Genomic DNA, 22,967 nt, shown 5'->3' on the forward strand with positions numbered 1-22,967 from the left:
TAAAATAATCAAAGAACAGTCTGCACCGTTAGCCACTAGTCCGATGCCCCAGACTAGTAAATATTGATTCGGACTAGTAATAAATTCCTAAATTTTATATAGTCATATATGGACAGGTTTTGATATTAAGTTTCCGGACTAGTAGATGAAAAAGTTTTTGGCGCAGACTGAAGAATGTGATTGTGATGTATGCCTCATTATATGCAGCTAAGATGTTTTAAGTTTTGAGTGTCCTATAAATTTTTAGTGGAATGTTGTTTAAGTTGCAATTATACCAGATATCCTTTTTCCATTTTTATTAAAAAATATAGAAACCACCTGTCCACTTCAAAGGGGGAGGGGGGTGGTACAAGCCAGAATTGTTGACCTTCCTAAATCATGATTAAAATTATTTTTTCATTGAGAATTACCTTCAGATGTTCCAAATTAATAAACCCTCTTCTGCAAATCCCACACAGATGTGGTCCATTGTCAGAACTTTCATCTGCTTGACCTTTTGAACTGTCATCCTTGACAGCATCTGTATTATCAATTTCCATTGTTTCCTGTTTCACTTCAACAGCAACTGGTTTACTAGGAGAGAGATCATTTTTGCTTAGCTCTGTGGGTGAAGAAAGAAAACGCTTTCTAGATGTAGGTGTAAGTTTTCCACTTTCAATACTAACACTACTTTTCCTACTTGACTGGTACGTTGCACTGGTATCTTCACTTCTGTTTTTCATAAGCTCAAGCAATAAATTCAGAAATAATGCTGAATCAGATGCTTCTAATGTTCCGATGAAATGTTCTAGTTTTTGGAATGTACCATGAGGTATTTTACCAAGGTGCTCCCAATTTAAGACATGAGCCCTTGACCTCAGGTGTTTGGCCAAGTGACCTTTAACCCTAAAAGCAATATCACAGTCATCACACTTGAATGGTCTTGGATTTGCAGAGGTGGGTATAATGATGGGTTGCTGTAGCATAGTCAAATGGGACTCGGTTTGTTCATGAACTTTAAGTAGATCATTGGACGTAAATCGTAATTTGCACTTTTCACATTTATAATATTGGTCTAAGAAGTGTGTTTTTCTGTGTAAAATTAACTGTTGGTGTTCTTGAAATCTCTTTGAACAAATTTCACATATGAATTTTCCTCCTTTTGAAGACGCAATAAGATTTTGTGATACGGCTTTCTCATGAATTAAATCTGTGTGTGTTTTTACTGTAACTTCTTTGATAAATTCCACATCATCTGATTCGTCAACATGATTTTCTGACAATGTTACATATTTTTCTTCTAAAACTTTTCTATCCTCTTTTCCTACATCACTTATCATTTTTGATTCTATTTCTTGACTTTTGATTGGCTCACTTTCAATCTCGATTTCATGTTCTATACTAGCTACCAATATCGTTTCATTTGGATTGTTTCCAGGTGATGTTGCCATAACAACAAGCCCATCTTTTGTTATGGTAGCCATATTGGGAAACGGATGACTGAACTGAAATGCTGGAGATTCAATACGAAGTGCTTGTTTTGAATTTCGAACTGCATTTTCAGTTAATTTAAAAAGCTTAGCAAGGTCAAATGACCCCTGTTGTCCCTGTTGTTTTGGTGAAACACCAGGAGTTCTCCTCATTGGAGGCATGTATCCACCAAGAGGAACAGTCACAAAAAGATCTTTTGGTCTTTCTGGTTTCTCACTAGATAATTTTTCTGGTAAATTCTCTTTTGTCTCTGCTTTTGAGTCTTTGGATATATTGGATGAATCTGTATTATCTGTGTCAGATAGAATCTTTTTACATACAGACTCTGGAGAAGAGGAGACAACCATTACATTGCCAACAGGTAGTGAGGCGCTGCTTGGTGGTAAAATCTAAAAATAAATATTGAAACTTTTAAAATGAATAAAACAATTCACCTACTCCAAAAAATTAACAAAAATGTCTTATAAATATGCAAGTTCGCAAGAAAAATTATTGACAAATGACATATAAACTGTTGACAGAGATATGTTACGCCTTTGTTTTTGTTTTTTATATTTATAATATAATGCAAATGTTGAAATTAAAATGACAGTTCTTTAACATGCAAACTATACAAAACATTCAGAAACAGCATGTCATAGCCTTGACCTCTTGACCTATCAACTTTGTCAAGGCAAGTCAGAAGATGTGCCTTATATGTGTGAAGTTTGACAAAAAAAATGTTTGTAAAAAATCAAATAAACTGTTAATACAGAGATAAGATTGCCTGCCATTTAATTTGATCATAAAATGCAACTGTTGAAATTAGAATAGCAATACTTTAACATGAAAGCTATGCAAAATATAAGTCATTGAATCATGACTGAAGGTTCAGGGTCAAATAGAGATATGCCAATGTTAATACAACTACATACCAAATATCATTGACCTACCACAAGTGGTTCCACATTAACTTACCTAATCACAAGAAAGTACATGTAAACAAAGCAAAAATTTCAAAGTCAATAGACCATGACTTAAAGTGTGGGCCAAACAATCTATGTGGAATTTATATGTGCCAATGATAATTCAACTGCATACCAAATATTATTGACCTTCCACTTGTGGTTCCTTATAAATTGACCTAATCACAAATACAGTACGGGTAGGGACTTATTTTTATGGATGCCTTAATCCGTCTAGTCGGATATGAATAATCCGACATTTTTATGGTAGGTAGTATGTTCATTAAACAACAGATCCAGGTGTGAATGGTCCTTTCATCTTAATCCGTGTTGCTAGAATTACGGTTCACCGATTTCAGAATCAGATTACCTGTAATTTTACCCTCTCAGTCATTTTATTGATTATATTAGTTCTACATCGTATTTGACATAAAATATTTTTACAAGTGAAGTACTGGAGAAACCTTTGTTTAATAAAAATAGCCTATTTTTGTTAATTATGGTTTTGATATTTCAACTGCTAATATTTATTTTCTTTGTTCCTAAAAATTATTTTTATTTTATGTTCCTTTTCGGTTTTTTTTTTCTTATTTGTTTGCATAAATTTTTTAAACATATATATTTTTACATGTATTCTATTTCTTGAAGCTTACGGTTATTTTTATTTTACTGATTTATTTTCCACGTAAATCCATTGATTAGCAGAATGCTGTCTCAAGTGCTGCTGCATACGTTTGAGTTTGACGCGGTCACATGCAAAATATTTCTATAATTTGTATTTAATATTCAGTCTGTTGTGTCAGTTCCGAGATAAAAATAATTACAGTGAGCAACACTTGTATATTATTAGTAGCTTGATGATTCTTTGTAGTTTTTACTTTTTACTGTAAACAAATATTGTCCGAAAGTTGGTGTTGTATGACTAAAATAGAACGCAAATAATAACACTAGAAGAAAATATTGATTCTTCCCGGGCATAAGTTTATTTTAAGATTTCCGTGTTTGTTCATTATGCTAAATTAATATAATTGATCTGCATTTGGGGGTAGGGGTAAAATGGGTCCGGATCTCGAAATCCCGGGCTTAAAAACACGAAGTCCCAAGGTCCCGAATTCAAATAAATTTAAATCCCGACATCGCGAAAAAAGAATTCCCAGATCCCGAAAGGGTTAATCCCGAAATCCCGAACTTAATTGCATAATATTAATTTACGCACAATCCATGTAAAAAAGGAAACTTGTATGTTATATTTTTTATAGCAATCTAAAAAGAAAAAATTGCCGTGAAAAGACAATTCCATGATACACATATCAGTGATCAACAGTTTGCACGTGGTTGAACTTTAACTTGACTCCACTCGCAATAATATTGAATGCTAATAAAAGATATTAAAGATCGATTTTGTCCACTGCACGAGATTTTTATATGGCGGGAAATGTCGTAACAGTAAACACAGGTGACCTTACTGACCTACCGTGGGAAAATTCATTCATGATTAAATTTGATGTTGAATGATTGACATTTATTGTGTTTTAGTTTTGAGGCTCTTGATCGATTTACCAGAATAGAAATTTAATCGATTTACATACATGTATAATCAAAACACGATTTAGTCTTCTTTAACTATTTTTGTTTTATTTTTATCAGTCATTTCCCGGATTCCCATTTAAATAATATATTTGGAGACCTCCTTTAAACTTCGGAAATAATACAACATCGATTTAAAAAATCATACTGACTGCGCGAGCTTTAGAATGACTAGAAGTACGACGAAAAAGTAAAGACAGCTGATCATGACTAGTACGACTAGCCTTCAACCCCATTGGGGTATAAATGTGCATTTAGTCAATAAACTATATAAGGTTAAACTTTGATTTTCGTGTATCGATTTGATAAAATTTGTAAAATATATTTATAACACCGGCGATTTTCATAAAATATTTCAGACATGAAAATAGAAAGGCATATTTATATCGAGTGTCAACAATTTTAAATAAAATAAAAAAAATAGGAATCGAAATATGATCTCGGCGTTATAAATATTGTATTAAAGGAAACCAATTGTTTGACTTTCAAAGAGATTAACGGGAAATATGTCAAAATAGAAAGCACGAGTGATCTGTCTGACCAAAATGTTTCACTTGCGAGAAATGATTGACAGGTGTGAATAGATGTAGAGGCTCCGACGGGGAAAGTTGTATCAAAAGGAAAATAACTTAATTCACAATGCCTATACATATTTCATAAATACGATATGTTGGCCTTATACTTAAAATTGAGTTTCTTATAATAACATATAAAGGAACAGGACGTTAAAAGCGGGAAATAATATAACCATCAACGAAAACTCGTATAATTTACGGGATTGAAGTCTCAACAATTTGATTTAAACTTCTATTGAAAACAGTCTTGGTTGTTATTAGGCTTATTATTTTGAATTAGATGAAATATTTACGGTTTACAAATACAAATACAAAATAGTTTATTGGCACAAAACTATTGAAATAATTGGCAACACAATATATTGTTAAAAATCGTCTTTATTTCATTTTCAAATTATAAAAAAAATAAAATTATATTCAATTTTAATTTTTATTCTTATATTTAATTTGAATTTTATTTCTTATATTTAATTTTAATTTTAATTCTTTCTCTTTGAATACAAAACAATATTTTACATTTATCTATCCTCCATAAATACTAATATATCTGTACAGGTAAAATTTAATTCTAATCAAGCTGGTACAGATTGATTTACGACCTTCCACTTGGATATTGCACAGCAGGTGTTTATTACACTGGGACAACTGTCCGACCAGTCTGACATCTAGACGGATTAAGGCATCCATAAAAATAAGTCCCTACCTGTACTGTAAATACATTGTTGACACCCCTGTGGCCAATAGAAACAGCACATATGTCTTTCTTTTTTACTTTGCCAAGGTGAGTCAACAAAACCCAAAATATTTCCTTTACCTCTTTCAAAAAAACTCCCCTGCTTCCTACCTTTGCTTTTTCATTATCCATGGACTCTGAAGTTGATAACTGGACTCGGGGTTCTCCTATCAACCAATATGGCTGCTCAACTGAAATGAAACAATAACATAGTTTATATATTTCCATCTATGTTTCTGTAAAAAAAACCAACATTCAATTAAAAACAATTACAAAATGAGGATTAAGGTGGTACCCAACACCTTCACTAAAATTAATTTGGCTCGTTTAATTTTCATAAAATTTTGACAAAGTATTCACTTTGGCCCTTTGACAAAAATATAAAAATTTCAAAAAATTTGAACCAACCGTTTTATCAGAAAAATTACACTGGTTATATAGGAGTTTGACAAACACTAAATTTGATCATTGAGAAGCTTTATATTCCCATAACACATTTGTAACAACACAACGTAATTAAAACGTTTATCTGATTTTACAGAGTTATCTCCCTGTAGTGTTAGGTACCACCTTAACAGGTAGCCTTAAACTATGTCAACACTAGCGTTTCATATCCTGAACATGGAAAGACAACTCTGATTGATTTTGTTATTTTGTGTGTGGCCATTTTACTATAATTATTTGCTTCAGTATTGAATAAGATTGAAGAATGTGTTTTGTGTTGATTGGCCTGACATTGATTGCAATAAACAAGTTTAGATGATTTTCATCTGAACTAATTTCAATCATCATTTCAAACAAAATAAATTCTGTTCATATTGTTTGTCTATGCCATTTTAAAATCTAAAGTAAGCTTTCTTGTATGTTTTTTGTTGCATTGAAGATCTATTGGTTGCCTTCAGCTGTTGTCTGCTCTTTTGTCTGGTTGTTGTCTCTTTGACACATTCCCCATTTTAATTCTTCATTTTATTTGTCATTTGTTTGTTATATTATTCATTATCATACATGTAAATCTTATGGAAGTACACCACTAATTAATGGCCCCATTGCTTTCTATGTTAAATTCCTCAATTTCGAGTGGTCACAGCTCTTTTATCTTAAGTTCAAATAAAGTGACAATCATTGCATGTCAAAGCAACACCTTCTGGTGTCCTGTACTGAAAAAATCAACATACCTTACATGGCATATAAGAAAGAACTGGTTCCCGGAACAACGGATGTACCAAAACAGGTACTTCCGATCTGACAAAAAGGCAAAATGTACCCTCCTTTTTAAATTTCATGCCATTTTTTTATTATTCAAATTTATCAGTCAAAAATTGTTCTACAATGATCACCAGTCATGCAGCTTTCATTTAATACCAAAATTAATAAAATACTCTAAATATTTTGAAAGTTATGTCCATGCATAGGAACTATTTTGTGTTAAATATGTACTACTTTCTGGTATGTGCTTTCTGGCCAGGCCTGAATTAGTGGTGTTACACCTTATGAATAGTTAAACACATCCAAAACATTGTTATATTCAGCAAGAGGAAAAGTTACTTTTATTTTAATGCAGATAGACTGAACTGTTGATATCTCCTGATCTGCTGATTTATTAAAACCAGAAAATGCAATGTTTCATCGCAAAACATCAGCATACTGATATGTCTTTCATTGCTGCTTAGGGACGACATCAAAAGTTCAATGTAGGATAAAAAACTTAATTCACATAGTTTTTTCACTGACCCCCCCCCCCTCTTAACTTAATTTAGGAAAAATTGATTTACCTATATGGATATAGGTAAAAATCGATTTTGGATTAACAAAACTTGCAGCAATGTTGACCCCCACCCCCAAACTATTTGATTTTAAGTTTTTTATCATACATCGATCTTTTGATGTCGTCCCTTAGTTCAAATTTATACAATATGGATACATGTAATTACCCTTATCTTGACTGGTTCCTTGACTAGAACTGGATTTCTGCTCAGCTAGTGCTAGCAAACTCTTGGCCACCTCCGACTGCAAACCTTCACTTTTATCTAAAATTTCAAAATAAATAGTTCAATCATACACTAAAAACCTTTTGCCACCTTTATTTCAATTTTATCCGTAATTGTTGTATCTTTTGTTTGCTAGCTTATAGCTTGTTTACCGCTTTTTTCTTAAAATTATAAAACAAACAAATAAAATCAAAGATCCTTTAGAGTTGGAAGCAAGCAAGAAAATTATTTCACAAATTTTTATAACAGGGTGTTTTATAGCAGACTGTTTTGTATCGGTTTATCTCCTTGTTGAGGGCCACATGGTGGATTTTATCATAAATGGCTTGGATAAAGGTTCAACAGACATTAAAAAAAATGTACCTGAACTACTGGAGTCTTTCCTTGAACTGAATCCATACACTGTGCCTAAACTGAAAAACAACACAAAAACTTAGTATAATGTTTAAATATAAACAAGAGGCTACCATAACAAAAGCAAACTAGATTTGTATTATTTATTAGTATCATTTTCCAATCAAGGACCATCACCAGTGGCGGATCCAGCCATTTTAAAAGGGGGGGGTTCCAACTATATGCTTCCATTCAAATGCATTGATCGGCAAAAAAAAAGGGGGGGTTCCAACCCCCGGATCAACCCCCCTCCCTCCCCCCCCCCCCTTGGATCCGCCACTGATAACATCAACAGCAAAAGTAAAATCATCAAAAGTGAACTTTGCTTAAATGTGTTTTTATCAGCACACCTGTAACAATATATCAAAATTAAGTAAGCATTGGTTGAAGACTTAAAGTTAGTAAACAGGAAGTTGATAAAAGATTGACCTGAAAACACATAAAAATGTATACATTTGTAGCATGCTACCATGAAACATGAAAAAAGATTTCAGCTCGGATTTGTATTTTCTGAGAAAAATGTGACAAAATTTATATACATGGCCATGCTTGAAATTTAAAGTATTTTGTAAACAGTAAATTGATTAGCATTTAATGTTAAAGCACATTACACAGCAGTGACAGCACCACATGCTTCCAACACACAGAAGGCTGAGAATTGTAGTTCCTAAGAATAACACAATGAGGATCAATGGGATAAGCTTGACGCAGGATTGCCGATTTTTTGTAAGGGTGACATGTGAAAGTCAAATTATTGTGTCGTAAAAACGGGAAATGGGAAATGACCAAAAAAAATGAGATTTGCTTACGTACATAGTGTAAGCGAGATACCGGAATCTGACAAAACAGTAAGCGGGATCCAGGATCGGAACCCCCAATGAGACACCCATGAAACTAACAGAGGTAAACAAGAATACCCCCTCCTTAGTTTTCTTGTTTGAATTGTTTTTAAATTGTCATTATGGGGCCTTTCAAAGCAGTATCTCTACAGTATGTGTTTTGCTCAATGTTGATGTCAACTGTTGAACTATAATTGTTAACTTAAATGTCATTTAGTCATTGGTAGAGAGTTGTCTCATTGGCAATCATACCATGTCTTCTTCTTCCTACAAATTAATATTCTTCCACTTTCAAATATAACCCAGTCTTCACACTGAGTGGCAGCCCAGGCAGCCCAGGCTTGTAAAATTGCTCTCGAGCCTGTAAAAATCATATCTACAGGCCAACACAATCTAACTAAAAATTTTCAAAAATTGAGCTCTGGGCCTGTAGATTTAACAGTTCATCGCGAAGACTGATAACCAGGTGCTCCAAGGGGCGCAGCTTTATACGACCGCAGAGGTCAAACCATGAACAGTTGGGGCAAGTATGGACACAACATTCAAGCTTGGTACAGCTCTGAATTTGGATTGTGATCAAATTTTTGACATATTAAAGAACCTTAGTGAGCACGCTCACATACCCCACGTCCCCACATTGTCATTGGAGAAATTAAATAAGTATAAGAAAAAATATTGAATAATAATTTCCTGTCAATACACATAGTATGTCCTTATTATCTACAAAATTTCATGAAATTCTGTTGTGTGTTTTCAGAGGAGTTGAGATGACAAACTGTTGCAGAAGTACATTGAAGCAAATAAGTTCAAAGGGGCATAACTCCTAGAAAAAAATTGAACCGTAATTTCCTGTTGATATGCACATCTACATAGTATGTCCTTATTATCTACAAAGTTTCATGAAATTCTGTTGTGTGGTTTGAGAGGAGTTGCGATGACAAACTGTTGCAGTAGTACATTAAAGTACATAAGTTCAAAGGGGCATAACTCCTAGAAAAAAAATTGAATCGCAATTTACCGTCGATATGCACAACTACATAGTATGTCCTTATTATCTGAAAAGGTTTCGTGAAATTCTGTTGTGTGGTTTGAGAGGAGTTGCGATGACAAACTGTTGCAGTAATACATTAAAGTAAATAAGTTCAAAGGGGCGTAACTCTTAAAAAAAAAAAATTGAACCACAATTTCCCTTCGATATGCACAACTACATAGTATGTCCTTATTATCTGAAAAGGTTTTGTGAAATTCTGTTGTGTGGTTTGAGAGGAGTTGCGATGACAAACTGTTGCAGTAATACATTAAAGTAAATAAGTTCAAAGGGGCGTAACTCCTAGAAAAAAAATTGTATCGCAATTTCCCGTAGATATGCACAACTACATAGTATGTCCTTATTATCTGAAAAGGTTTCGTGAAATTCTGTTGTGTGGTTTGAGAGGAGTTGCGATGACAAACTGTTGCAGTAATACATTAAAGTAAATAAGTTCAAAGGGGCGTAACTCCTAGAAAAACAAGAATGTGTCCTCAGTACACAAATGCCCCACTCGCACTTTCATTTTCTATGTTAAGTGGACCATGACATTGGAATAAAAACTCTAATTTGGCATTAAAATTAGAAAGATCATATCATAGGAGACATGTGTACTAAGTTTGAAGTTGATTGGACTTCAACTTCATCGAAAAACTACCTTGACCAAAAACTTTAACCTGAAGCGGGACAGACGGACGAACGGACGGACGGACGAACGAACAGACGAACGGACGCACAGACCAGAAAACATAATGCCCCTCTACTATCGTAGGTGGGGCATAAAAATTGAATCGCAATTTCCCGTCGATATGCACAACTACATAGTATGTCCTTATTATCTGAAAAGGTTTCGTGAAATTCTGTTGTGTGGTTTGAGAGGAGTTGGGATGACAAACTGTTGCAGTAGTACATTAAAGTAAGTAAGTTCAAAGGGGCGTAACTCCTAGAAAAAAAATTGAATCGCAATTTCCCGTCGATATGCACAACTACATAGTATGTCCTTATTATCTGAAAAGGTTTCGTGAAATTCTGTTGTGTGGTTTGAGAGGAGTTGCGATGACAAGAAACAGGACTGACGGACTGACGGACGGACGGACGGACAGGTCAAAAACATTATACCTTCCGCAACTTCGTTGCGTGGGGTATAAATATGAGTTTCTGACACAAAACAAATGTCTAGATCTTACAAATCTATTGTGCAATAGTGTGCAATTGAAGATTTCTTCTTCAAACATTTCATAAATTTGGAATTTGTGAAATTTTTGCAATAAGTCCTAAACCTGACATTCCTTTATACATAATTTACAAGAAGTGTAAGGGAGGTAAATCAGAACATTGTAATGTTAAATGTTTTTGAATTACCTCCCTTACACTGCTTTTAAATTGACTCAATTGTCCATTGACCAGAAAAAACTAGTTATTCCCCTTTTGCACCAATTCTAAAAAATTTGAGCAATAACCCCCAATTAACTTACCATCCCTTCATGATATGGAAACTTGTGGTATAATTTCAAAGAGATTCATACACTAAAACATAAGTTATTGTTTGAAAACTACAAAAGTGCTTATTTTGGGCCCCTTTTTTGCCCCTTATTCTTAAACTGTTGGGACCATAACCCCCAAAATGAATCCCAACCTTCCTTAAGTGGTATTGAACCTTCTGGTAAAATTTTTTAGAGATCCATTCAATAAAACAAAAGTTATTGTCCAGAAACAAAATGCGTCTTCGGACAAAGACGCAGACGACATGATACCATTATACGACGCAATTTTTCACACAAAAACATTACATATACTACCTAGATGACATCTTGGAATCAGATCTTCCTAAAGTCTTGCTTTCTGTAGTGGCTGTCACAGAAACATGATCAGGTAGAAGCTTGGCACACATGGCTGGTCTAGATGAAAACAAACCTGCACCTGATGAAGAATTTGACAAGCTGCAAATGAAAAAAATAGTTTTGAATACATATATTATAATAATACAAAACATAAGAAAGGAAAGCACACTTTGAGGTTACCTCTAAAAAAATTAAAAAACAATAGTTGAACTTGGATAAATTAAACTCTTATGTACCGGTATACTTAAATCTTGGAAGTTTAGCGATCTTAAGGTGGTACCCAACACTTTCACTAAAATTAATTTGGCTAGTTTAATTTTCATAAAATTTTTACAAAGTATTTACTTTGACCCTTTTACAAAAATATAAAAAATTTAAAAAATTTGAAGCAAGTGTTTTATCAGAAAAATTACACTGGTTATATCGCAGTTTGACAAACACTAATTTTGATCATTGAGAAGCTTAATATTCCCTTAATAACACAATGTCATTAAAACATTTAGCTGACTTTACAGCATTATCTCCCTGTAGTGTTAGGTACCACCTTAAATACATGTATGCAGAATATCATAAAGAGAGTATTTTGTCATTGCTAGTGTGGCAGGGCAATGCTATCATTAATGTGAGAATTATATCCATGCACAAAAATTTTCTAAATGTATTGAATCATGAACAATAACAACCTCTGATATTCATATGAACAGTATTCTTCATGTATATCTAAACTTGTAAAAATTTGTTTGATTTAAACAAAATCTTTAATATAAAGTATTTCAGTGCAGGCATAACTTTTCATATCTTACATACCTAATTTCTACGTCTTTTGAAGTTTCATCTGATTCATCCATTCTAATATCATCACCATTGTCCATGCTATCTAGATTCTCATCGTCTGCATCCATAACATCATTTTCATCTTCATCGTCCTCCATCGGTTCCCCTTCATCGCTCTCTTCATCTGCATCGTCAGTGTCCTCTTCATTTTCCTCATCTCCTGTCTCAGCCAGTTTTGTTTTGATTTTTGCTTTCTTTGAATATTCACATTGCAATTTCAAGGCTTCTTGATCAATTTGTGATTCATCAATCTGGGTTGGAACAGGAACAATCCCCTTTTCAACACATTTTTTATGGTGGGATTTAGATTTCATGTGTTTTGTCAGATTACCTTTTGTTTTAAAAGAAAATCGGCATGTTTTACAATGGTATGGTCGAAGGTTAGTATGTGTGCGGATGTGCTTTTTAAGCATGCTTGGTTTTTTACATCGAATTCCACATTTAGAGCAGACATATTTACCTCTCCCTCTTCCTCTGACATATGTGTAATCTTCCAAAGACTTAAATCCTCCTTCTACACCAGATATCTTTTGCCGCTTTGCAGATGGACTAGACGTAGAAGATTCAGCACGATCTACAGATACTGATTTCTTCATGGAGCTATCATCCTTTAATCGCTTCATCGCCTTTTTATTCGATTCTAAGTCTGATTTTCCGGTTTTCTGATTCTGTTTAAACGTCCAGTAACTACTATGAGTCAATAAGCCTCCTTTTGGAGAATATTGATGGGCATCATTGTAAACAGGATTTGAAGAATAAGAGGTTGAATAAAGACTGAGCAGCATTTTTGATGTCAGTCCTTCAGGGTTTGGATCATGACGTGCAACTCTCCAATTTGAGTACATTGATACCTTCTTTGAATGACTCTGCATGACATACATTGGTTGTGGTCTCTGAAGGCAACAAAATGATGCATATGTCGAGGACTTCAAAGATGGAAAAGAATGTCCATGGAGCAATAATGGATATTTCTCTTTAATTTCTATGGCCTGTGCATCACTTTCTGAAAAACTTCTGCTTCGGGATGGAAACTTGTTCCAAATAGATTCTTTAAGTGGTTCTTTGCTAGTTAAAGCAGCTTTTAGCTTAGAAACTTTTTGAGCAGTTGTTCCTTTAGATGGGCTGAGCGCATCAGAACTGCCGTGCGATTCAAATCCAGCTGTTCCACTATCGATTTGTGGTGACCTATAAATAGCTTGTTCCATCACTACAGGTACTATTATGTTAAGTCTTTCTATCAACTCTTTTGTTAAAGCAAGTTTGTCTTCTAATAAACTATCGCCCTTCATAATTCTCAAATTATCTCCCTTGCCAATTTGTACATTACTAATCTGTTTCTCGCCTTTATCTGAATCAAATAATCGTTCTGCAGTATAGAATGATTGGCTTTCTTCTAAATGGGGTGCAACAGGTTCTGTGACATATTTCAAAAGTATCGGGTGATTTTTCGCTGGAGTTGATTCATCAATTTTTAAATTTGGATTCGCCTCTTTCCATGAATCGGTATCTTCTTGTTCTTCCTCTTTAATATGTGATACAGAAGCAGATGATGAACCAAGTCTTCCTTTAACCTGTGATACTGAGGCAGGTAGTAATTCCAGTCTTCCTTTAAACTGTGGTACTAATGCAGACGGCGATTCAAGTCTTCCCGATGGAGATGCCAGCTTGTCTGTGCTGAGAGACCTTTTCATTAAAATCTTCTGTTTAAGTGTATTTTTCCACATAGCCTTAGCTTCTTCTGCTGTTTTTTGCAACTGAGGACTTTCAAGAGAAGAAGGACGGTTTGTTTGTGATTGACAGACTGAAGAATTTTTCTGCTCTATCCAACGCAATTTTCCAGAATCATGAACTGGTGTTTTGACAGTGACGGTTCCTCCTCCCATTATGTCAAAGGATGTTGTTGCATCTTGTCTGTTCAACATTCTCCCACGACTAGATGATACCATCACAGCATTTCCAAGGGACATAACTCCTGGAGAAGCTACTTGAGGTGAGCCATATAATGGTTTTTCAACTAATTTCAGTTCTCCTTCTTTAGTTACATTCATATAATTAGTGAGTCCCTCAAGTTGTAAGCTTTTACCTCTTTTTGCTCCCTCCATTTTAACTTCAGAAACTGTGTCTCCATCTTTATTGACCTCCATTTTGATTATTTCGCCATTGACTTCCATTTCTACAGATTTACATTGGACTTGCTGATGTCTACTTAGCTCGTACTCATTTTTAAAAACGTTCCCACAAATAACACAACCTCGTTTCTTGTTATGGTTTTCACTAATAGCCAATGATTGACCAGAGAGAACAGGTTTCTGTAAAGTTTGACCTTCAGTTATTTTAATAAATTTACACTGGATTCTTTCATGTTTTCCAAGCTCATACTTGTTCTTAAATACACAACCACATACAATGCATTTACATATCTCTTTTATATTGTCCTCTCTTACATTATTGCTCATTTGACCTTTAACCTCAAGTTTGTTCGAACTTTGACCTTCTTGCTTAGCTCCTTCTGGAGTCTCATCTGGGTTATTAAGTTTTATTTTTACAGTGATTTCACGGCCATCTAAGTCTTTTGTTCTTGTTGTACTGAAAACATATCCATCAGACTGTGAAGATTGACTGGTCAACAATGGCTTGGTAACTGGAGCAATGTTTTGGAATCGTGATGTACTAACATTTGTCTGCAAAGTGTGATTTTTACTGTCTATACTACCAGCACTAGTCACTGTGTGTGGTTTCACTGATGTTGAAACTTTATGACCCATAGACACTGGAATGGATAATGCGTTTCCTAAAGGTGACATCACAGATGCTGACTTTGTAGTGGCTGTTTGTTTTCTGCTATCTGGTTTTAATATATATATTAATGGTGTTTGCTGATCCCCGACCACATCAACACTGGGAGAAATAGCTGTACTAGTTAGAACTCCTGACGACGACATTTGACTCAATGCAGCCATGTTAGGTAAAATCACGGTATTTTGTAAACTGCTTGGAAGATTTTCCAAAGAAAGTTTTCTGACTAGATTACCACTGACAGGTGGTGTTTGTGGTGGCAGTTTCGTAGTCTGAGGTTCAGTTTTGGGTAAAATTTCACTGTTTTGTCTTGACATCTTTCTGTGTCTTGGAGCATCAGCCATAGGTGTACTAACAATAGCAGCATTTGCTCTTATTAAATTTTGAATTCTTTCACTTAAAATATCTGCACTTTGCACTACTTTAGAGTCCTGTTTCCTTGTTGGTGATTGAGTTGTAATAGGCTGCTGAGGCATTATGGGAAATGCTGATTGTGTCGTCTGCTGTTGTGGGTGGTAATGGATGACAACTTGACAACTTCCATCTGGAAGAGTTGTTACTGCTGCAGTTAATTTTGTACCAGCTTTGGATGCTTGCTGAAAATTTTCAGTCAATTTTTCCAAGTCTTGTAATGCTTTTGTAGTTTCTGCTGGGTTTCTATCTGCATTTGGTAAATTTATTGTTTCAATGTGCCCAGCAAGATTTGGAGTTGGTTTAGGTGGTATAATGGCAGTTTCTATTTGTCCTACTTGATTAACGGTACTTTTAGGCTGAGAAGTCTTTATTGGTAAAAGAACAGAACTAGAAGGTATACTATTCTGAACAAGGTTTTGTAAAGCTTTTGAGGAATACTCTTGCATGTCTGTAGGTTGAACAATGACTTTCTGTGGCTGAGATATCTGTGACATCAAATCTTGTGTCGAATGTTTTTGTTTTGGAGCTATTTTTAAAAACTGTGTTTCAATAGCTTTTGGATCAGCCAAGGTGCTCATGCTTCTTTTCAGTAATGGCACTTTTGGTGGTTCGGTTAGTGATATTGACCTTTCTAGTTTTGCCTTTAGTTTGTCATGTAAAGATTTAGACCTATCGAGTGATTTCATTGGTCTTCTATATTCAGTAAATGGTTTTCGGGTGTCTGGGATTTCTGGAACTTCTATTTTAGGTCTCTCCTCTTTAGGCTTACCTAAATATTTCATTACTTCTTTTAACACATGGTTCTGAGCTTGCTCTTTCTTATTTGGATCTTTTGATTTTTCATCCATTGAAATTTCTATTTCTGGCACTATATGACTTGCCATTTTCAGAACTTTTTGATGTTCTTCTATTGGCAACCTTGAAAGTGGATTATTTACAAGTTTGCTTGCTATGTATATAGCCTCATTTACAACTTGACCTTGATCATATTCAACTCTGACATTTGAACTTTTGTCATCAACCTCAGTTTCAGATTCAGTCTCACTTTCAGATATGGCAGAATTTTCTTCTATTTCTAGAGAGTCTTTGCTTTCTGATCCAGATATTTTGTTTGATGATTTACGTAGCAAACCAACCTTTAATCTATGTGTTCTTGATTTGCAATGTTTATACAAGTTACTTTTTGTTTTAAAATGGAACCCACAATCGTCACATGGATATGGTCGTTCTCCTGTATGGGCACGGAGATGTTTCTGCAACACGCTTGGCTTTGCACATCCACGTCCACAAAATGAACAAATATATTTGCCTGGTTTCTTTGCTGTTTTTTTACCTCCTACTTGCATCATATCTTTGGAGGCCTGGTCTAGTGAAACTTGTGTGACATAAGCTGTTTGTGTTAAAGGATGCTGGTTCCCTGAAATATTACTAGATGGAACAGAAACCAGGAATTTACTAGTAATGACTTTTTGAGAATCATCTATTATTAGTTGTTGAGGTGACAATGGTGTTGTCTTACTGATGTTTTGAAGCTCATTATCTGTAACTTGAAACAAGGCTTCTAATGATAAGTTCCTTTTCTCATGAGAATCTAAAGCTGCGTTAGGTTGACCTTCCAAATTCTTCTGAGCTCCAATAATATAAGCCTGTCTCTGCGCATCGGTCAAAGATTCTCCTTGCGGAATCACAACAATTTGTGCCAACTGGTCTTTGGATGTATTCTGTGCAAGAATCTGAATATTTGCAGTGCTATTTATACCTTCTGCTGATAAGACTGACCTAAAAACACTAGATGGCAGCACTGTTGGCACAGACGATTGAACTGTGACAGCTTCCTTTTTATTTGCTGCAGAAATTGTAGTTTCTGAAACGTCTAGAATAGTATGGTCTTTCTCATTTATTTCTTCACCGAGAGATAAATTCTGACGTTGAAGTTCTTGGAGTTCCTCTAACGAAGCAAGATCTGTGCAAGTTAGAGATGCCGGTGTAATAGTTTGCAGCACCAGGTGACCAGTGTCTGGTGATGTCACTATTGTCACTGGAATAGGTTCTGCCATGACAACATCTTGAACCAGGGCAGACTGTCCATCATCAATAGACAGGGATACAGCTAAAATGAAAGAAAAATAAATTCATTTATGTTGTTTAGAAAAAAGGAAATTCAAATAGTAATATGCTTCCAAATAAATTGTCATTTTAGAGATAATGATATTTCTATGTTGCTAAATCTAAAATTAAATGATACCTTAATGATAGTATATTATTTTAGAATACATTTTGTACTAGAATATTTGTCCTCAGGCATGAGACCCCTGATCGCACTTTTACATTTCCATGTTCAATGAACCATGAAATCTGGGTCGAAACCCAAATTTGACATATATATTTTAACAGTCATATGTGTATTAAGTTTTAATTTAGTGTGATGTACAACAAACTACTGGAAGTACATAACTTTGACCCACTTTAAAGAAATATAGGACATGCCACTCTACTATCATGACTAAGACGTAAAATATATGTCAAATTTCAGTTATTTTGATTTTTATGGAACTTCAGCTATAGGGTTATGATAAGGGTATATAAATGTCATGTAGATCAGAGGCGGATTTAGGGGGGGGCCCAGGCCTCCCCTTTTTGGGAAAAAATTTGGTTGCTTATATAGGGAATCACTGATGCGTGACTGGAGCGGCCCCCCCTTAGATCAGTCAGTGGGCCCCCTCTTATGAAAATTTCTGGATCCACCACTGTAGATAGGAGTATTATATGAAAATGTTGTACAGCAAGGATGTGTCAAGTTATAAAATAAGTGCCAGCAGTAAGCTCCAAATTTTCTGATTTTAGAACATGCAGAAAGAACTACCAATTTTTTTAGATTTTATTTAAAGAATTTCTTCAACTTTGTTTTTAAAATCATTATATAATAGAAAGTTATTTCAAAGAAAAACTAAAAGACAGATTTCTCTAAAATATATTTGAATAAAATAAATATTGATTTTCTTTGTCATTGTTTGTAGCAACTATTTATGAAAAAGATGAGTGCTGTTATTTTCATACCGATTTAGTCCATATAACATGTATAACTATAGTGCATTTTTATACATAGCTATGACATGTTCGACAGTTTGATTAGGTTTGTGCAATGTTGGTATGTTTTAACGGTAACATTAATTGAAAATCCAGTTATGACGTCTGCCAAGGACGTATATATATGTGAGTTATACATATACTTGCGTCTGCATACTAGACATATTTCATTTTTTTTAAAGTTATTGATACTTGTATCCATTTATAGATCATTATACCTCAATATAGATGTTCATCATGCATTGTCATGTATAAGTATATAGTTTAGATTAAAACCAATTTAATAAATGCAGTTGTAATAGCTTTCTTTTCATACATGTCATATTTTATTCTTTTTTAATATGAATATGTTGGTGCTGTGTGAGATGTTTTTTTTTGTGTAAACATACTCTTATATTTAAGTGTAATAATTGCTATGTTCTTTTTCTAGATTGGCAGTATAATAACCTGGGGAGAAAACTCAAACATTCCCTTTCCACAAATAACCATACATTTGCCTTAGATGCAGTCATTTGGAATTGAAACTTTGATAAAGTTTTAAGTTTTGAAATATTGTGTAACAAAGCAATAAGGGAGAGCTCTATCATTTGATTTTTAGGGGGGGAGGGGGGGCTAGGATGAAAAGTTTTGTCAGGCTTTTTTTTCCTGTTGTAATTTCTGTCCGGACTCTTTATTTTTCAATCTATTCAGCATGTTCAGTCCTGCCAATTTTTTTAGTTTATCCTGACTTTTTTTAACATAAATTGTCATCCTGCCTTTTTTTACATAAATTGACATCCAAAGATTTTTTTTACTCAAAACCCATGTCCTGACTTTTTTTTGAATTTCATCTTAGCCTCCCTCCCCATAAAAATTAAATGGTCATCATAATTCTACGTGTTCTTATACCTGGATTGTCCTGAACGGACTCTGAAATTACAATCACTTGTCTGTTCTCTTCATTTTCTTCTTCACTACCATTTTCTGAAGCAAAAACATAAAAAAAAAAACAGGTTAATAAACGAAAGGAGCTTGTAATGGTGCAGGAATTGCTTTCTGTACTTTATACACACAGGCTGCGTTGGTAGGGTAAGTGACAAGTGATGAATTCAAAAATTTTCATAGGGGAGAAGGGGCACTGCCTGCTAATGAGTTGGCCTGCCTCAGTGATTCCCTATTTAAACAACCTAATTTTACCCACAAAAGGAGAAAGGAGGAGTGCCAGGTACCATCTCCCCGCCCCCCCACCCGCTTTGGTTGACTGTTGCTTGTCTATTAGAGTCCAGCGGCGGATCCAGAAATTTTCATAAGTGGGGGCCCACTGACTGACCTAAGAGGGGGCCCGCTCCAGCCATGCTTCAGTGATTCCCTATATAAGCAACCAATTTTTTCCCCAAAAAGGGGGGGGGCCTGGGCCCCCCTCCTAAATCCGCCTCTGGAGTCAGGCAGGGTTCAGGGGAGGGTTTCGGGGTTGAAACTCCTTCTTTTTTATGACAATCAATGCATTTGAATGGGAACATATGGTTGGAACCCCCCTTTTGAAATAGCTGGATCGGCCCCTGTGTGTGTAGAAGTCAACGGGACAGGTATCTATATGACCTAAATATAACATTACACATGATAAGAAAAAGTAATTTTGATCTTGAAAAAAAAGGATAAAATAATATCCCCACCCCTAATAATTGCTGTGTTGCTTTCTTTGTGTAAACATGATAAACCTTCAAACATAATCAAATGTTGTAATACGCTATGAAATACCGCTATATACATGAACAAGTAATGCATCATTCTGAAATATGTATATATGCATGTCATGAGGCATCAGCTGCCAGGTGCAAAATGTGTAAATATTGAAGATTTGACCCTTGATCATCATAATGAAAAACAAAATTCACAAGTATTAAGTTAGATTAGGGCCATATCATTAACAGTTATGATCTAAAATTATGAAATCTTGTTTCTTTAAACATGTTCAATGCTATCAAGTCCCTTTCCCAAAATTAGGTTTAATGCATCTTGGTCTCATATCTTAAGCGGTCCCTATTGTAAAAAAAATTGAAATTTTAGAAACCCAAATTTGTGACCACCCTCCTTAAATTAAATAAAAAAAACTCTAAGGGAAAAATGAACAAATGTTAAACAATGTCTTTTATTAATGTAAAAGTTTTATTTACCAAATGTTGTACAATATCTTAATGAAGGGCTAAAGATTTCAAAGAAAAAAAACACGCACATTATGATACAAACTTATAACATGTATGACATACAAAACTAAACAAAACTTAATTACCATTGAAATCTTCCGATATTTTTAGTCTTTTTCCTCCACTGCATTCATCAGAATCATCATCGTATGAACCTAAAATGAAACATTTTTTTTACAATGATGAGACGCTTTAGAAATAAAATCTTCCTGTCAACTTATTTTCATTTGTGATTGAACCAGAATTTCATTTATAGAGTACAAGGGTTTTTATAGTGTCACTTTACAAATCCTTGGAGAGTACTGAAGAATGTTTTCCCTATATATTATTATATCAGAATTTCAATTGTTGTCTGTCTTGATTTGAATTTGAATATTTTTTTATTTGATGTTCACTACATGTACATGATGTAGCACTTCATAAATAACTATGACAAGATTCTTCTTGCAACTGTTTTATTAATAGATGAACACTGAGACTACTATGTGTTATAGTAGTCTCAGATGAACACAACAATAAAAATGTTGCCCCCCCTCAAATTATTGAAAAAATGTGGGAAAAGTTTTAGAATTGTAATAAATATGAGATTTTTTTTTTTAATAAGGTTTTGTTTATGCAAAAATAAAGTTAATTATAGCTTTCAAGTTGTTTTTATTTAATATACATGGGATTATCATAAATTTAGCACCTTCATAATGTTTTATGGTTCAACAATACTTTAAAATACATATGATCACGTGATTGTCTATTTCGAATCTCCCCTATATACTTTGCAAAATGGGTCAATCCATAATGTAATTATGTTTGGGAACACCCACTCTGAGTAATGTGACGTAATTTCCAAAATTATAAATGACACAAATATAAAAAAAAAATACAGGTTACAAATATTCTAAATTATATCATGCTAAATTACTACGAATAAAAAGAATAAATTGTCTTCTCCAAAGTGTTAGATTCATCAATAAATATGTTAATTGTTGTGTTGTGCAATGATCTTGCACAGTTTCTATATATAAATGACTACATAGCCTTGAGGAGTCCATTTTGTTGATAGGTATATTAATATACATATTTCGGATCTCACAGTTATTTATAAAAACGTATCATAATTTTAAGACAAAATATTTTAATTCATTCCTTTAAAATTTCCTAAAATGAAAATAAACAGTTTCCAACGTACATTAGCAAAAATTAATATAGATGAATTAATAACCGCATGTATACAATGACACCCCTATCTTCCGTTCTTCTTGGAACCGTCCAAATTGTTGGCCTGGGAAAATTCCCAACGGTTGTTCGGTACAACTAAACCGAATATTTTATATCCTTGCAGCTTCAAAATATAAATTACTTGTTAGAAATAGCTTGTATAAACATCCAAATTCAGCTTCTATTCAAATAAAAACAAGTCAAACTAGATGCTTATCGTAAATTGAGAAAACAAAATCATTCATGGTTATGGGTAATCCCACATCAACAAACATGGAGGGTGTTCCCTTGTACGCGGTTTCTCCAACAAGAGCACATAGAAAACTAATGAAAACAGACTTGACAAATGTGTATTTAAATGTATCAAAATCACTAAAAAAGTCATATTATAATGTGTTGTTCTTGTCAAGCATACACACGAACAGAAAATACGTACTTGTTTGAGGCGAACCAAACACGGATTTCCGACGTGGCATCCCCTCTGATCATGGATGTCCCTCTCTCGAGTTTAATGTTACTAGCACATCGTATAACTACTTCACCATTACAAGAATATATTACGGTTCTTATTTTAGAAAATACTTTTCAAATAACTATGATTTAAATCCAATTGATCGATAAATCCAATCAAATATGGGGATTTTCTCAATGTTGTGCAGGATTTTAATGACGTCAGGAATTACCCTTTTGACCTTGCGAGAACGAGGCAGGTGATTTCCGAAAATATGCGAAATGTTTAGTTTCGACGAATTAAAGAGGGGGGGCAAGGGGTTTAACTGTTATGCTGTTATGGGGCATTTTAATTCTTTGTTATCTGTTATTCTGAAAATATATTTACTGTTAGCTGTTATTGTCTTATTCTTTGTTAGCTGTTATAGGACTATTATCTATTTTGTTATCTGTTATTGTGAGAATCAATTTGCTGTGAACTGTTATTGAAAATTGGAATGTTAGCATTTTGACAGCCAATCTTCCGTAGAAATTGAAGATAATTGAAAATTGTGATTTGAATGGAAAATAGTCTCATTGACACGCTTACCACAA

General features: G+C 34.2%; 1 protein-coding gene across 1 annotated transcript in view; it reads right to left on the reverse strand.

The window, feature by feature from the left end:
- LOC143053896 (uncharacterized) overlaps positions 1–22,594 on the reverse strand; it is a 28,924-nt gene extending 6,330 nt beyond the window's left edge. Inside the window, exons 1-9 of the mRNA XM_076226688.1 lie at positions 22,360–22,594; positions 20,798–20,866; positions 19,417–19,491; positions 12,205–17,551; positions 11,356–11,496; positions 7,661–7,710; positions 7,241–7,336; positions 5,421–5,500; positions 411–1,859 (exon numbers count right to left, since the gene is read on the reverse strand). Coding sequence (XP_076082803.1) covers positions 411–1,859; positions 5,421–5,500; positions 7,241–7,336; positions 7,661–7,710; positions 11,356–11,496; positions 12,205–17,551; positions 19,417–19,491; positions 20,798–20,866; positions 22,360–22,399 — 7,347 coding nt within the window. The 5' untranslated portion in view covers positions 22,400–22,594. The remainder of the gene's footprint in view (positions 1–410; positions 1,860–5,420; positions 5,501–7,240; positions 7,337–7,660; positions 7,711–11,355; positions 11,497–12,204; positions 17,552–19,416; positions 19,492–20,797; positions 20,867–22,359) is intronic.
- Between the last annotated feature and the right edge of the window lie 373 nt (positions 22,595–22,967).

The sequence above is a fragment of the Mytilus galloprovincialis genome, chromosome 12 (assembly GCF_965363235.1).
Source record: "Mytilus galloprovincialis chromosome 12, xbMytGall1.hap1.1, whole genome shotgun sequence".
Classification (NCBI taxonomy): domain Eukaryota; kingdom Metazoa; phylum Mollusca; class Bivalvia; order Mytilida; family Mytilidae; genus Mytilus; species Mytilus galloprovincialis.